Below are 17,759 nucleotides of genomic sequence, written 5' to 3' on the forward strand. Positions count from 1 at the left end.
ATATATTACCATTTTGTCAGTTATATCTCAATGAAACTGAAAAATAGGAAGAAAATTCTGGCACGTGCTACAAAATGGATGGATTTGGTCTTAGTCTTTTGAGACTACTGCAACAAAATGCTACAGACTGGGTAGCTTATAAACAATAGAAATCTATTTCTAACAGTTCTGGAGGCTGGAATGTCGGAGATCAAGGTGCCAGCATGGTCGGGGGAGGGCCCTCTTCCAGGTTGCAGACTTCTCATTGTATCCTCACGTGGCAGAAGGGGCTAGGGAGTCCTGAAATAGCTTTTATAAGAGCACTAATCTCATTCATGAAGGCTCTACCCTCATGAACTAATTATCTCCTAAAGACCCCACCTACTCATACCATGACTTTGGGGGGTCAATATTTAAACATACAAATTTTGGAGAGGCACAAGCTTTCAGACCATAGTAAACCTTGAAGAAATTATGCTAAGTGAAATAAGATAGCTACAAAAGACAAATATTGTATGATTTCACTTATATGAAATACCTGGGGTAGTCAAATCCAGAAACAGAAAATGGAATGGTGCTTTCCAGGGGCTGGTGGAGGGGAGGGCATTTGTGCTTTAATGGGTACAGAGTTTTAGTTTGGGAAGATAAAAAAGTTCTATAGATGAATGATTGTGATAGTTACACAACAATGTGAATATATTCAATGCCATTGAAATGTATGCTTAAAAACAGTTACAGTGGTAAATTTTATGCTATGTATATTTTACTACAATTTTAAAAAGTTTAATTATTAGATGAATTATATTTTTGGAGTATTCAATATTGTACAAATTAATGTTATTTTGTCAAAAGAGTGTAAAGCCAATAAGAAGAGGATAACTGAGGCTTCAGCCCTGAGTTTCCAGCAGGTCCTACAGTCAAGAGAATTTGGTAAGGAGTGCATAGTGGCCTCCTCTAATTTCTTGACAAGGAAGCCCAATCAAAAGCCACACTGGCAGAAAGGGCTGCTGTAGGACAAGAGGAGAGAGCAGCTAATTTATTTAGCACTGCGCAGAGCTTTTGCATCTACATTCCCTTATAAGCTGCACACTCACCCCAAGAAGAGGGTATTACAATTCCCCGTTTTAGAACAAGGGAAGCTGACACTCAGAGAAGGTAAGTGACCATCTGAAGAACGCACAGCTCTTTTGCTGGGGCTCAAACTCTGTTACTCCCACTCCAAATCCTGTCCCTATAGCACTTATTATTTCCTAATGACATTGCTATGGTTTGAAGCTAAGAAACTGCTTTTGTAGCTGTGAGTAGACTAAGACGGTGGGAGACAATTAAGGGAATAAAGGCAGGTCTGACTCATCTTTAAAGATCACTTTTAAGTGAAAGAATTACATGACTGCGATCATCATCATCACTGATGTCAATCCTCTGTGTGGCATCTGATTCTTAAAATTTTTTTGTGATTTTCTTCCTAATTACTAAACATAAATCTGGAGTTGAGAAGTAGGATAAAATAGAGAAAAATCAGACAAATCACTAGAGGTAACCAAGACTAACAGTTTGGTGTAAAAATTTTTCTATCATATGTTTAAAAACTAAAGTGAGATTATATGGTGCATATTAATTTGTAACATATTTTTGTCACTTACTGTGCCCATTTTCTAGGTCATTAAGTATGAATACTACTTGTTTGATTGGAACTTTAAGGTGGAAGAAGTAATTTTAAGTGCATCTATTTGCTGGAGGTGTACTTATTGAGTCTTTTTGGCTTTAAGTAACAGAAAATGACTCTGCCTAGCTTAAACTAAAAGGGGGATATCTTGGGGAAGCTCATGGAACCTGAGGAGCAATGAACGAATCTGCAGAAGGGTAGAGGTCTGGGCTCCCGAGGCCTCAGCAGCAGGAGTACAGACTCCCCATCTCTGGTTCTCTTAGGGATCAAATTACCAGATAAACTGGTGATTAGGCCTAATCCTGGACCAGTCATCTTTGGGTTACATTGTGGCAATATGGTAGTTCCATAATAGTCATATAATGAGAAGGGGAGCAGCTGGAGGAGGAAGAGAAAGAAGAGGAGAGGAAAAAGCAAGAGGAGAAAGAGCCTTGTAAAATGGAGGTAGTAGATGCAATAAAAAATAGATTTCTACCTCAAAAGGAAAAGTAGACATTAGATCAATTTCTTTGGGCATTTTTTTTTTTAAGAGAGAGATTGGAACTATTTAAATCATCCCCCAAATGCTCCATTAAAATGTAAGGTTTGCAAAATTGTTAATCAAATGTTTCATGTTATTTTAGTTAGTGCTCTAATTTTAGAACATAATTCAATGAAGTTGCGTTTTTATGTAGTGAAGGAAACTTTGAGATTACATGGCTAGGTATTGTATATGTTTAGGCCCCTTTTCTAGGACTTAGGGTGTTGTTTTGATATTTTAGATATTTATAGAGGTTTGTAAAATGGTCATTATTTTTGTTCCACAACAGGCTTTGCACAGTGTCTATGTTTTATTTGCCAAGGAGCCTTTGGTCAGGAATAAAACTCCCAATTATAGCATCTTTTCCATGGAAAATATGATCTACTATACGAAGTGATTTCTAAAAATATGTTGCAGTGAAATCCAGGCCCTGCTAATTTATCCATATGAATCTATAGAAACTTACAGATGTGCAGGTATCACACAAACACATGCACACACACATTCTCTCAAATAGGTGATATTCACTGACCCAAGTGAGACTACTTATCTATTTTTCCATGTCTAAGAATGGATAGCAGGGAATGAACTCAAGTGTTTGCAGAGAAACGAATTAATTCAGAACTTAAAATGCATGAGTGTTAAAACCTATGCTTTTGGGGAGACCCCAGTATTTTTACCTCTGATAGCTGAATGAAATAGATTTCTACAGTGATTCCTGCCCCCCCGCCCCCACCACCCAAGCCCCGGCCTTCTTTATCATGTAATGCGTTCAAGTATCTCCCTTTTGTGGCTTTTTCAAGCATTCCCAATTATACGTTGTGCAAGTGTTCTCCGGGAACAAGAGAGTAGATTTCTAATTTTGATTTTGATAGACACAGTGGTCACCTCTTGGTCTGAATCATTTAACAATGCAAGTAGAATAGGCCTTTGGAACCACTGTTCCAAGAAATACTAACACTGTAGTTGGATGGGAAAGCTCAGAGAGTGCCCCAGACTATGTCTGGCTAGAAGGAATTGGGTCCCCTATGGTCCAGTTTCAATGAAACAATCAAAAGGGCTCCATCATTTATCATCTTTGGGCTTTAAGGTTCTCTCTGGTCCATGGGCCTAGTCCATGGGCTTGGCATTTTTCAGAGCCACAGTGCCTAGGACATAGTTGGATCAATAAATATTGATTAACGGAGAGGTTCCAGGCTTCTCATAGGTCTTGAGATGACTCTGGCAGTCTTGAAGTCTCCATGGTTATTGCTGGTAGTCAGAGAAAAGAAAACACCTAGATGATCTATAAACATGGAATATGGCATCCTGAACTAAGGCAAATTCCAGAATGGGGAGATCTTAGACAATTGGGTCAGGTCCCTGGCTTCATGGTAGAGTGTTCCACACATGTGCACCATTTGTATAGATTATTGAACAAAGGAATAGAAATGAATTCACTGAAGATACTCATTTTGGTTTAGAGAGCCTTGGAGTCCAAGAAGTTGATTCAGATGAAGAGGATTCCTCAATGTACATGAAATTGGCTGAACTTCAACCTCTTTCTACTTCAGGGACTTTAATACAGTTTCAACCATTAGCAATCAATCTACACAGTAGTTTATTATTAATAGCTACTATCATCAGCATTGCTATCATCACAGAAGTTAATATTTATAATGTAGATATTACTGTTAATCCTATTGTGCCCATGAAGATACTGAGACTTATAGAAATTATATAGTAGATTAATAACTGGTGGAACCAGAAATCGGATCTGGTTGACTCTTGTGTACTATGTCTCAATCAAAAATAAATGAGTTTTAAGGAACAAAACTCAGGGAAATGCTGAAAGCTAGAAGTTACAGAATAAAGAAACACAATCTTCAAGTTGGAATTTGGCTTATATACAAGATGCCAAATTCCTGGTTTGTGAATTCTCTCTGGAAAGGTCTTCATAAAGATGCTCATAAATCTGTAGGTGAGGATACTTTTAATGTCCTCTTATGGTCTCTACTGAGGCAAAAAAAAAAAAAAAATTGTGTCAAGACAGTGGTTCTCAAACTTTAGCATGCAAGAGAATCAGTCACCTGGAGGCCTTGTTAAAGCACAGAATGTTAAAGTCCCACTCCAAGAGAGTTTAACTCAAGAATTTGTATGTCTAACAAGTTCCCAGATGTTAAAGCACAGAATGTTAAAGTCCCACTCCAAGAGAGTTTAACTCAAGAATTTGTATGTCTAACAAGTTCCCAGATGTCAGGGGCCACACTTTGAGGACCACAGGTATAAAGGAAATCTATCCAGTGATTTCAAAATGAGGTCACCAGTTGGACCACAGATCATATGGAAACTCCTTATTTTTGAGAAAGTGGTTCCCCTGGAAATCACAAAAAAGCATCTGGATGTTTTTATTATTTTGTTTTTGTTTTTAAAAAAAGACAAGGGCAAAGCCGAGGGAATGCCAGAGCAGCGGATTTTAATTCTGCTGTAGGTATATGTATACATAGCTAGAAAAATCAATGATGAAGTTTCTTTTGGTAAGCGTAAGCTAGATGGGGGAGGCACTCAAAATTCATTAAAAAATAATCTCAGCTTGAGAGAGTCCTTTCTTTGACAAAAAGAGAGCTTTGTGGCCAAAGGAAATGCAGGACAGTTGCTGTATCTCTCCACCTGCCCAGCAGATTTGTTTCGTTTCCTATTGGTATTCTCCTTGGGAAAACTGAAAAATGCCTACTGGGATGAGTACACAGCTCTGACCCCTTTAATTAAACATGAGCTGTAGTTTGTGAGAGCTGCGCCTACTCTAGGAAGACGTGTATTTTCATGTGTGTGCGAACAATGAGAGGGTGGATTTTTTGATCCAAGTGCATCATCTGAGCCACTTATGAGAATTTATCTGAAAATGTTTTTTTTTTTTTCACTATCATCTGTGACGATACAGATTCTTAAAATGGAAAGACATCCTCTAGTTATGTGTATTTGCCAATGTCAAGTAGCCGAATTCCAGCAACAGCTTACTAGCAGGTCTTAGGCTGTATCTAGAAACAGACTATGAGATGGAGAGTTAAATGCAAAAGGTTTACTGGGAGGGCTCTCAAAACCGACATGTTAGGGAGTAAAGGATGCAGGACTGGGCAGGGTGGAGGTTGAATAGTGATGCCCTCTCAATAGCCACCTCCGCAGATCTCATGGGCAAAGAGACCAGGTCTTTGTACCCCATTTTGACCTGTCACTGGTTGCCCATTGCCTCTGGGGAAGGGCCATGTCTGTGGGCAAGGTAACTGCCTTAAAAGAGAGGACAATTTCTGGGGAAGGAACCCAGCTGTGAGCTATTAGCAGTGAATACTCCAGTGACTGGGGCAATGAGTACCTCCATTCCGAAGAGGGATGCAGGTTATATAAGGGAACAAGCATCATACTTTGTTTCATGGCATAGAACTGTCTAAACATTTACATATTGAACATATAGTACGTTCAAGATAAACTACTAGGTGCCATGGGGTATCTAAAGAAAATCAGATAGGCATTCTGCCTTTCTAGAAATTTGTACTATTCATTACTATTTGCATGATGGATATAATTGGACCTCTTGTACAACATATTATCTATAGCATTCTAGTTATAACACAAAGACTACTCCGCTGATTACGAGGCATTGTAAAACGTAGGTTAGACCCAGTTCTTAAAGGTGGCAGGCGTTATAAGGATAAAGCAATAATAATGGCTAATATTTACTGAGGCGTTATTCAAAGCACTACTATTATTCCCACTTTATATATTTAAGAAACTGAGACATAGACAATTTTAAAAATTTGTATAAGGTCACAGCTTGTAGGCGACAGCTAGATTTTGAATTCTGGTTGTCTGATTGCAGAGCCCACTTAACCAGCCTTTCTTCACTCTCTATTATCATAAAGGTGTTATAGATAAATTAGAACTCTCAACTTTTTTCTCTATTAACATTTACTATAATTTTGTACTTTTGTTTATTTCTATATTCCCCCAAGCACATTGTACTGGATCATGTACATAGCATCACATAAAGAAGTTTAGTTGATATATATATATATTTCAGTTCTCCTTATTCTCCCTCCACTGAGTGCTGGTAGGAGAGACAAAGAATATAAACGATAATTTAGAGTTTGTAAAAGGAATTCTGTAATCTTTATATTTATATGAGAGAAGACTCATCTCTTATAAAACATAGCTTCCTATGCCAAGAAATTGAGCAAGACCTCATCCAAAATACAAATACATAGTCTTTGTCTGTAAAGATTAAAAGGTCGTGTTTTAATAGGTTTTCTGCCATGCACAAGCTGATAGCTGACTTGACCCCAAAGCCTCTTATATTTATTTATGGTCTGCTCCAGAAGAAGGGTCAGCAAGCCAGAGCCTACAGGCCAAATCCAGCCTGCTACCTGATTTTGATTTTGCCACCTTTCAAGCCAAGAATAGTTTTTGTCATTTTTTAATGGTTGGGGGAAAATTTTTAAAAAGGAGAGTATTTTGCGACATGTGGAAATTATATGGAATTCAAATTTCAGTGTCCATAAGTGTTATTGGCACAGAAGCAGGCACATTCGTTTATGTATTGTCTGGGGCTGCTTTTTGAGCTACAGCTGAAGAGTTAAGTAATTGTAACAAAAGCTATATGGCCTGCAAAGCCTGACATTTTTACTGTCTCGCTCTTTATGAAAAGGCCTGCCAACTGCTGCTATTAAGTGGTTCTCAGCGTTAGCTCTGTAGGAAACACTTGAAGGAAACTTTAAAACTCCCAGTCTCCAAACCTCACCCTGTACCAATTAAATCAGCATGTCTGGAGATGAGACCCAGTCTTTAAGTTTTGTTAAAGCTCCCCTGTGTTTTCCCAATGTACAGCCAAGGTTTAAAACTACTGCCTAGAGCATGAATATATTTTGAGGAGCAGATGGACTAGGCCTCTCGACATCCAGGTTGCCAGATGGGAGAGAGAATGCAGGTCACTCATCACCACCTGTGTGTGCAGGGGGTGATGTGAGCAAAGAGGTTTAAGACCTTCAGATCCCTTCTGGTGAACATCTTTTCTATGAGGAGATGGCAGGGATGAAGGGAACCAAAGGAAGAGGAGAGGATGGATTATTGACTAAGTTGAAGACAGATTTTCCCCTAAATGGCACATCATCAAATGTACAGGTGGTGTAGTCTTCTTTTCCTACCTTAGCCGCTAGAAACAGGTGACCTAATTCCTTAGCATCCAGTAACGTAACCATGTGGTTGAAGCTGTAGAGCACAGAACCAGGGATTTTGTACAGTGAGACGAAGTAGAAGCTTTAATCTGCTGTATGGTCCATGCAGTGATCTGCTTCAAGATTACTTGGGAGTCTTGTTAAACTGAAGATACATAGGCCCCAACCCAGACCTATAGAATCAAAATCCCTAGGAACAGTCCCAGGAATCTACGTTTTAACCAGCATCCTGATTGATTCTTAAGAACGTTATAGTTTGATTACCACTTACCTAAATAGTTATACTGGTGAATTCTTAGCAAATGTGCAGTGCTCAGTTGTCTTACCATCATTTGCCATAGTGGACTCAACTGGCCAGGTCAATTATTGATTTCTTTCTAGAGCTACACACACATTTAAAAAAAGATGGATTTACCAGGTAAAATCTATAATATATATGCCAAGTGGTCCTTAAAAAAGAGTTATTTTTTAAAAAAACAGTAGTGGAAGTAACATGCTCATTGCACCAGTTGCTGTCTTCCTTAGTATTATAGATACCTCTATGACACACTTTTAAATATCTAAATAGTGCTAAATCTTCCTGTTTTGAAGATAGGCCTAATTTTTGTAGTAGGTAAACATCATTTGGAGTAAAACGTGGTGAATAAAGTGGGTGATTAAGTTGGATCTGTTTTTTTTTTTTAAATGAGCTTTGACTCTTAAGTGACCACATTGAATAGTCAGTATACGTACTAACTCCAAAAGACATGCCTTTATAACATTTTGAATATTTTGTATAAAACAGAGCTGTTTTAGAAAAGTCCAGTTTATCCCAAAGTGAAAGAGAACAGTCTTTTGGACTTACAAATTTCAGCGTGTTTTGTATTAAATCAATCCCATTTCCCTATTGTCATTTTCATAAAGTTAAACCTTTGAAGGCCATAAGCCATCAGTTCGTCAGTGTAGGTGTTTGCATTTTGAAATATGTGATTCAATACAGGGAATCATTATGAGACAGGAGAATATCAGCACTTCATTTCCATTCATTAGGGAGACTTGTAGGGAAGGTGCCATTCTGGGGACCTGATGGTCTTTTACTTCATTTAAGTGCAGTGGATGGGCCAACATTTGCATCAGAGCCAAAGGGCAGAATCACTGCATAGACAGAACAATCTGTGTTTTGTGGTTGCTTGAGATGGGTAGAATTGCAAATGCACTTTAAAATCAGATTTTAAATATAATTCAGGTTGGACGGAGTGGTGTGATAAGTCATTGTGAGAGTAAATGCTGTGAGCAATGTTGAAAGGTTTTATGTGACCACCCTGGGACCCAAGTGCCTGTTTCTAAAATGAGAGGATATATTTTATGGGTTGAGTTTACCCTCCTAGATTGAATGGGCGATGCCCCTTGATAGCAGCACAAAGGGAGTTTGAAACTTTCCATTTTCAACTGGTCTCTGAGCATTGACTGCATTCATTGTGTGTTTATCGCCATAGAGGCAGGCTCATGTTCTAAAGTGCCCTGTCTTAGGGCTTGCAGAAATTTGGGGATGTCTTTAATTTCACCAAACTCAACAAAATTGAACACATAGATCACTAAGCTTTGATGTTCTAAAGGCCAAGATTTCAAAAAAAAAAAAAAAAGAGGATACTATTTTCTCTGGAACAATTGGAACAACATAATACCATGGAGTCTGCATTTACCCACAAGTCCCTTCATTCATCAATATGAAGGCCATTTGAGACATTCAGGTGACAACCTGCCTCTTCCACATTGGTCACTGATTTCTTTAAAGATGCCTGTTGGAGATGAAAAGTAAGGTTAAGTCTCTTGGAAAATACAGGTGGCTTTATTTGCTTAAGTATTTTTGAGTTTTATTTCAGAAAGACTCTTGCTGTGATTAAAATTTATTCTTATTTCTCTTTGCCTGGACAAAACTGAAACTACTCCACTGTGTATACATGTGTGCTACTGTGTGTGTGTGTGTGTGTGTGTGTGTGTGTGCCTGGTGTTGTGGTGGGAGGTAGGGAGAGCTGCCTTTAACCATTCCAGTGGGCCATTTGCCTAGTTTCATGTTACACGTTTTCTGGCTTTCCTATTTACTGAAGAACTGCATTATGGCCTTCACTAGAAACTATCTGTCCCACAGCCCTCCCCCCTATTAAATGAGCCACTTTGTCTTAGATTATGATATTGCCTTCCAAACTTAAAAATAAAGTTATTGGGGCGGGGAGGAGGGAGTGTGAGTGGGTGGTTAGGCAACATTGCTTCCAGAGGAGCTTAACTGTTTTAGGGTTAAAGACACAGAAAAATTATAACTTAAGTACTGTAGTTGCTAGGGGTTGATAAAGAAAGGTGGCTTTGTCTGCGTGATTCGTTTGGACTCTGTTAAGACAGACAAAATATCTTTTTTTGGTCTTATGGCGTAGGCAGGGTTTTATATGCTTAAAAGCAAATCTTCATCTGCATTCTCATTCTCTTACATCAGCCCACTTCTCCCCTTCTCTCTCATGTGGCAAAACAATAAACAAAGTATCCACTGTTGGTGCTGTGGGGTGTTTCTCCCTCTTTCCTTCTAATACAAGCTCCCAGGGTGAAAATCTTTAGCCATTTAAACTCCAAAAATTCTGTTCCTCTAAGACAGGACGTTTGCTGAATGTTAGCTGGAGAATGTCTCATAGCAAGTCAGTTCTAAAAAGGTTATGCAGAAATGCAGGCTGAGCTGGGATGGCAGGGGCACCCCAGGTCCTGTGAGAAACCCCTGTTTGGGGTTCTCTGTTTTCTTTTTCCTCAGCATTTGTAAAGTCAACACTTTAGGTCGGAGGGGGTAGCTGAAACTTCAGAAAAGCATTGAAAGTACTATTTGTTCTTGAAAATATTACAGTTAATCTCTTGGTCCCAGTCTGAGGGGAAGAAAAGATCTTTGTAAAGAAAGGCAACAAAATGCGGGTATATTTCTGTCTTCCCTGGCTGGAGTTTCAGAAGATTTGTTAACATGACTATCAGCAAGGAAAGAATTTGAGAGGTTATTTTAAAGCAGTGGATCTTAACCTGGGATCTGTGGATTCCCAAGGGGCCCACAGATGCTGTTCTAAGGGGGATGGTGGGCCCTCTAAAGCTGAATAGAAAAGTTTGTACACACAGGCCTTTTATTGGAGAGACTGTCTGTGACTCTCTTCAGAGTCTCAAATCCAAAAAAAAAAAAAAAAATGAATAACTATTTTGGGGGGTATTTTTTCTTTTCTTCGTGTGGTAAAATACGCATAACATAAAATCTGCCATCTTAACCATTTTAGGTATATATTCAGTGCTATTAAATAAATTCTTATTCTTGTACGGCTATCACTATTATCCAACCTCATAATTCTTTTCATCTTGTAAAACTGAAAGTCTATACCCATTAAACAATAACTCCCTATTTTCCCCTCCCTCCAGACCCGGGGCAACCACCATTCTCCTTTCTGTCTTTACGATTTTGACTACTCCAAATACCTCATATAAATGGAATCGTGAAATATTTATCTTTTTGCGACTGCCTTATTTCACTTAGCATAGTGTCCTCAAGGTGCATTCATGTTGTAGCATGTGTCAGAATTTCCTTTGTTTTTAAAGCTAAATAATATTCCATTGTATGTACGTACAGCATCACATTTTGCTTATCCATTCATCTGTTGATTGACACTTGGGTTGCTTCTACATTTTAACTATTGTGAATCATGCTGCTGTGTACATGGTATCCAATATAACTACTTTTTAAAAGCATGTTTATAAGAAAGTTTCCCCCTTTATCTTCTGAGTAAAGTTGGATAACAAGAGATTTTCAAAATCTGTGAAGTTTCCAGTGCCTCAACTGATTTAAAGTTCTGAGTGAAAGCCCAGCCCAGTCATATGCCCAAGCGGGCAAGCGCACATCTGTAAATACACATGTGCGCTTGCCTGCTTGGGCATATGGCTGGGCTGGGCTCTGAATGCTCTTTTTTTCCCATAAGAAGATAACAGCCAATGCATAGAAAGCAAAGGACTGGGAAAGGCTAGTGGCATCCATGTGAGCCATTTCCAGAGTTGACCCCTGCCACTTAGCCCTATCTCCTTGGCAGTCTACCTCAGCCAAATTGGCATTAAGGATCGGCCAAAAAGGAGCCCTCACGCTATTAGGGAGTGAGCGAGGGAAGGAAGGACACCCAATTTACTTCTCCTAAAGCCGTGAGCCTGGTCCTCCTTCCTTTTCATGTCCCTGGCAATATGGTCCCTCCCTGAGTGAGTGTGAGTTTTAAAGTTAGACTTGAATTTGCGTTTTCTCTCTCCCACTATCAGCTGCTCTATTTGGAGGCAGGTATTTTAATTCTTTGAATTTTAGTTTACTTATCTGTAAAACGGGGACAAAATACTTACCTCAAAATGACATTGCTAAGACTAAATGAGATCCTTAGTGCTGGGCCTGGCAATACAAATAGGAGCTGCTTCATCAAAACCTCAGCTCTGCCACAGCATCAAGCATCATTCTGAAGTGGGGGTTTCTAATGTAAAAGTGTTGCTAGACCTGTTCGAGATTTTCTTTCTTTATGTAACTTTGGGGAATGGAAACAGGCAGGTCTACTAAATAAACTGAAAAGATAAATCTGGATTTAGTGGCTGAAAAGATGGAAGAGTTAAAGGCTAAGCTTGGACAGGAGCAGAGAGAGGAATAAAGATCTGTTATTATCTGTAATATGAGCATAGGGGTTGGCAAAAGAGGGAAAGGCTGTGTCACCTCTCCATTGGGACATCCTTGATGTACCCTTACCTCTCCACAGCACACGAGCACAACTCCTGCGTGAGGGAATGTGCTTCACATTCCTCTGAATATTTTAAAAGATGATTTATCTGATCAACTGCATAATAAAAGTAAAATATTATGCTGTTTATCTCTAAACATCAACAGAATCAAAAACAGGAAATAAGCCACACACACATACACACACATACAACCCACTTCAACCAATTCATTGTTTATAAGCTCTATATCACTATTTATACAGAATTAATTTTACATAGCTGCTACCATTATGTATATACCATTCAGTCCTACTTTTTTCCCACTAATTTATATAGATCCCCCCATTTCTATAGCTCTCATATCCTACTTAACATTCCAAGTGGCAATATTTATATTGATATGTTTTATATCTATATGATAAGCTTTGGGTTTAGTTTTTTATTCTAAGGTAAATGTCCTTTTATATACATACTCAATGTTATTTCAATACAAATTCTACCTTGTCAACAGCTTTGATAAATTTTATGACATTTGCCAACTTTTACCAATGTACTCTCTGAAAAGATTGTACTAATACTAATCAAGACCTCCAGCCGTGAATAAATATACCTAAAGTAGAATTATTCCCATCTTTCCCAACACTGAACTTTCTCACTTTTTTTTTGCTAATTTAATGAGAGTGAAGTATTTTGTAGTTGTTTTAATTTTCAATTTTAAAGTTATAATAAATGTGAACATTTTCCTGTTTTTTTCTTTTTTAAAACTGAACAGTTTTCGTCTCTTTTTGTGTGAATTTTCTAATCCATGGGTTAGCAAACTATGGCCCCCAGGCCAAATATTGCCAGCTGCCTATTTTTAGAAATAAAGTTTTATTGGAACACAGCCAAGTTCATTTGTTTACCTATTGTCTGTGGCTGCTTTTGAGCTACAATGGCAGAGTTGAGTAGCTGCAACAGAGCAAAGTCTAAAATATTTACTATCTGGCCCTTTACTGAAAAAATTTTCATACTTGAATTAGCTTTTGTTCACTCTTGCTCTACCGTACTTAATGTTCTAGTAATATCAAAGAGGACTTGTAGCTCCCCTCATATTATAATTTGTGTTTTGGTTTCTTTGCACATGCTCTTCCCTCTGTCTGGAATTTCCAAACTCCACTTTGCCAGAAAGGTTCACCCGTCTAAACACTCCTTGAGAGGTGCTCATGCTATAAAGCATTCTCTTTAATTCAAATTCACAACTTTACTTTTTGTCAGAAGACACTGACAGTATGAAAATAAAATAAAAAAAAAAAGCAACAACAACAACAACAACATAACTCTGAGAAAGCACTTTGTAAAACTACAGGGCGCTGTACAAAAAGTAACAACTTCTAATAATAACTATTATTATCCTTAGCAGCATCAATACCCACCTTTGTTTCTACTTTTACTTTAGACCATCAACAAGGAACTTTTTAGACCAAAGCACTCCGGAAGACCAGGAGGCTCTCATGGAATAAAGGATCTGATAATAACTTTCTTATAATACTTCTTTATAAAATACCAAAAAATTAGTGGGGTGCCTGCACTAGTTATTTTGGCAAGACCAGAGGCCAATTTGGAACAATTATATGCACCTCATCAATTATTGAATAACCATTAAGAAGACTCGAAACACCGATGGACCAAACAAAAGAGCCCAGCCCGCTATGTTATCCTTCTGTTTGACTCAAGAGACAACAGTTTAGAATATTTGGAATTCTAGAGAAACAATAAATATAAAATCCTGAAAAAATATGCTCAACTATAAAGTCATTCTATCTTTTGGTTTCAGGTAATTATGCAAAACCAGACAAGATAATACCTTGGAGAAGAGTTTCATTTATCCAGAAAAAAAGGAATCTGAACTAAAATTATATCTTATGAATCCAAAATGATGCCTAGCATCTCTGGGAATTCTCCTACTTATCTTTCCAAAGTGTCTACTAGAAGAACACTGAAATTACTCTGCATTTCTCTCTCTCCCTCACACCACCCTTCCCCCCACAAATATATATTTTTATTTTCTCTCTAATGGGTCTGTATTCCTCTCTCTGATTGCTCCTTCCTTCAAAAACATCTCAGAAAATATTTTCATGAAATGTTATATATAAAAATTATAGTTAGTGTGTGTGTGTGTGTGTTAATATACTTTACTAATTTAAACAATGATCTCTGGGGTATCTGGGAAAGAGCTTAGAGATTTCCATTTGCTTTGTGAAAAGTTTAATATATGTATTGAAAGCCACAACGCGAAGGTTCATATTATGCAAGTGAAAGCTTGAGCGGTTTTGAATGCTCAGTCCCAGAGACAAAAGCTCTTAGTTCTAACTGCATTTCTGGAAAGAAGGGCGCCAGTTCGTTTACCACTTCCATTAAGGAACAACTACTTATTTTAGTAATGCCTTTCTCTCAGGAAGTGCAATATATAGTAAGGGCAGAAAAATAAGCAAAGGAGGAAATTCGTTATTGATTTTCGTTTCTTCTGTGAAATTACATGAAAGCTCAGTTGCTTGTAGCAGTAACTAAGTCAATAAGGCTCCATTTGAGACCACCTTGAAGTTCAGTTCTCTCCCGATCCCTTTAAACTTCCTCTAATGTCAGATTCTTTTTTATTTAATTGTCTTTGGTGCTGAGATACTATGAAGCTTTTTATTCATAACACCACAGAGAGGATGTTGCTAAAGGTAACCTGTGAATTATTCCCAGACAATAAATTTCCTTCACTCCTTTTTGGTTAAAAATCAACAACGCTAAATACCAAACCTGAAAATCCAAGAGGAAAAAAAAGAGATGAAGATGGTGAACATTCAGACTCCTTATTGAAAAGCAATTTTTCAGTATGAGGATGTTACTGGGTTTCCTTGGGTTTGAACTATAGAAGGACTAAGCATGGTGTTTTCTCCTGTGGGGTGGGGGAAGGTTGTTTATGTCAGACTCACCATTATATGTGTGTACATTTTGTTCATAACACTTGCTGACATTTACTGGACATTTACTGCATGCTAGATAGTATGTTAAGTCTACATATGGTTTCTGTTCCGCAGGGAAGCAATAAGTCGCCTGTGTGAAGCTGTTCCTGGGGCAAACGGAGCCATTAAAAGGCGTAAGGTAAATATTGGTATGGTTTTGTTTTATGTTTCCCCAACTATGGGAAAGATAATATAGAAATAGTTGTTAGGTCATTCTACCATGTCACCTATGGTTTATTAGTTGGCATGATATCAGAGATGCACTCAAAGTTGTTCTGGTCCCTCAAATATTTCCAACTTGCCTGACATTGCCTTTAATGGTGATGCCTACCGTGACAGAATAGAGAAAACACGTGGGTTTCATGTCAGAAAATCTGAGTTCCAGGCCTGGGTCTTTACTTTCCTTTGAACATGATATCTCATCTCTCTGAGACTCCATTCTTGTTCCTATAAAGTTAAGTCATTGAACCAGATGACCAGTTTGGTACCTTCCAATCTGAATATGATATAGGTATGTATTCTGCATTTTAACATTTTAGACTTTTTAAACTCCTTGACCTATTTTCCAATGGAAACAAGGATGCTGGTAGAGGTGAAATAATCACACATGGGTGGGAGACTTTCATGCTGAAAGAGCACAAGTTTTGATGTTACACAGACTTGGGTTTAAATCCTGCCTCTGCCACCTACTGTTAAAAGAACAAAAATTTAATTCAGTAAATTTAGAGATCTAATTGGTTTTATTGAGTGATTCATGAATCAAGCAGCATCCCATTTAGTAAATAGAGAGGTGCTTCAAGAAGCTGTATAATATAGAAGGCTTTTATAGGCAGAAACTGTGCAGGACAGGGAAAGTTTTTAGCAAAAGAAAAGAAAGGATTGCTTCAGGCAAGGTTACCTTCCCTTAGGAAAAAGCGGAGGTCTTATCAGGCAGATTGCCTCAGTTTCCTTTGTGGGATGGACCTACATAAGAGATTACCTCATTGGTACTAATCAGAAAAGTCCAGATTGACTGATTAAGATTACATTCCTAATCAGGAGAAGGTTGAAACCACCATTAGGTCAGGTGTTAAGTCTAGGTTCAATGTCATGGGCTTAGCACAAGTGACTCCATTTGGGGCCTGTGGTTTTTCTCTTTAACACTACTAAACTGTGTGAGCTTGGATAAGTCACTTCATCTTTTGTTTCCTCATCTGTAAAATGGGAGAAAAATAACACTTACTTTATAGAGTTATGTAAGAATTAAATGAAATGATGTCTACAGGGTACCTAACAGTGCCTGACATATGCTAGACTTTTGACAATAATGTAGTTAGTATTATTGCTATTAAGCTATTAACCCTAGAATGTTTAATTTCTTCGAAAACAACAAAAGAGATGTATAAAGGCTCTTCAAGTAACAATGTAAGTCATAGAATTGTAAACTGTTTAAGAGGGAAGGGATTTTTAGCAATCTTCCAGTCTAACCCTCTCATTTTGCCAGCTACTAAACTGTGGCTCAGAGAAGAGATTTGCCTTGAGCCACTAGGACTGTGAAGGGCGGTGTCAGCTGTAGAAGCCAGGTCTTCAGATTTCCAGCCTAGTGGTCTATTTCTGTACCACCCTGCCTCAATTTTTTTTTTCTTAATCATTCTTCATCATTTTGAATAGAGCTGAACCCAGTGTAACCCAGAATGACTCAGATGAGCCATGTGGTATGGAAAACTCTAATACGTGCCCTTTGAATGCTATTAGAACTCCCTATTACTAGTTTCTTTGACAGAACCCGTGGCCTCAAAGTAGCCTCTATCCTCCTCCTGCTTTCTCATAATCTCTGTGAATAGGATGTTTCAACTGGATGATCCCAACAAACAGACTCATTCATTTAAGACATTTTCATTTCAGGAGTAGGGAGTCCACACCCCAAAACAAAACAAACCAAGCTATCACAGTTTCAGAAAGTACACCTGTAAAGGAAAAAAAAGGAAGAAAGAAAATTTTGAGTTAATTTTCTTCAACAGCTAGCATTTATTGAGTACTTAATATTTGCCAGGGACTCTTCCAAGCACTTTATAGTTTTTTTATACTTTTTTCCATCAATTAAAAAAAATGTGATAAAGTACACATAATATAAAGTTTACCTATTAACCATTTTTAAATGTATAGTTTAGTGATATTAAGTACATTCCTGTTGCCGTGCAGTCTTCATTACCATCTATCTCCAGAACACTTTTCATCTTGTAGAACTGAAACTCTATATCCATTAAACAATAACTCCCCCCACCATTCCTCCCTCTCTCCAGCCCCTGACAACCACCATTCTACTATGGGTGTGTATGTGTGTGTATGTAAGTGTGTGTATGTGTGTCAAACTCTGCTTTATTGGAATAAAGACAGTAGGCAACAGGAATCACACTTCGTTAACCATTCTACTTTCTGTCTCTATGATTTTGACTATACTAAGAACTTCATAAAAGTGAAATCATACAGTATTTGTCATTTTCACTTAGCATAATAGCCTCAAGGATCATTCATGTTTGGCACATATCAGAATTTCTTCCTTTTTAAGGCTGAATAATATCCCATTGTATGTATATATTGCATTTTGCTTATCTATTCATCTGTCAATAGATACTTGGGTTATTTCCTTGTTTTAGCTGCTGTGAATAATACTGCTATGAACTTGG

The 17,759-nt window shown here is 37.9% G+C and overlaps 1 protein-coding gene across 1 annotated transcript in view; it reads left to right on the forward strand.

The window, feature by feature from the left end:
• The window catches only part of SHC4 (SHC adaptor protein 4), a 108,246-nt gene that overhangs the window by 41,488 nt on the left and 48,999 nt on the right, over positions 1 to 17,759 (forward strand). The window contains exon 3 of the mRNA XM_039888189.1: positions 15,169 to 15,232. Coding sequence (XP_039744123.1) covers positions 15,169 to 15,232 — 64 coding nt within the window. The remainder of the gene's footprint in view (positions 1 to 15,168; positions 15,233 to 17,759) is intronic.

The sequence above is a fragment of the Pteropus medius genome, unplaced genomic scaffold (genome assembly GCF_902729225.1).
Source record: "Pteropus medius unplaced genomic scaffold, Ma_sr-lr_union100, whole genome shotgun sequence".
Taxonomy (NCBI): domain Eukaryota; kingdom Metazoa; phylum Chordata; class Mammalia; order Chiroptera; family Pteropodidae; genus Pteropus; species Pteropus medius.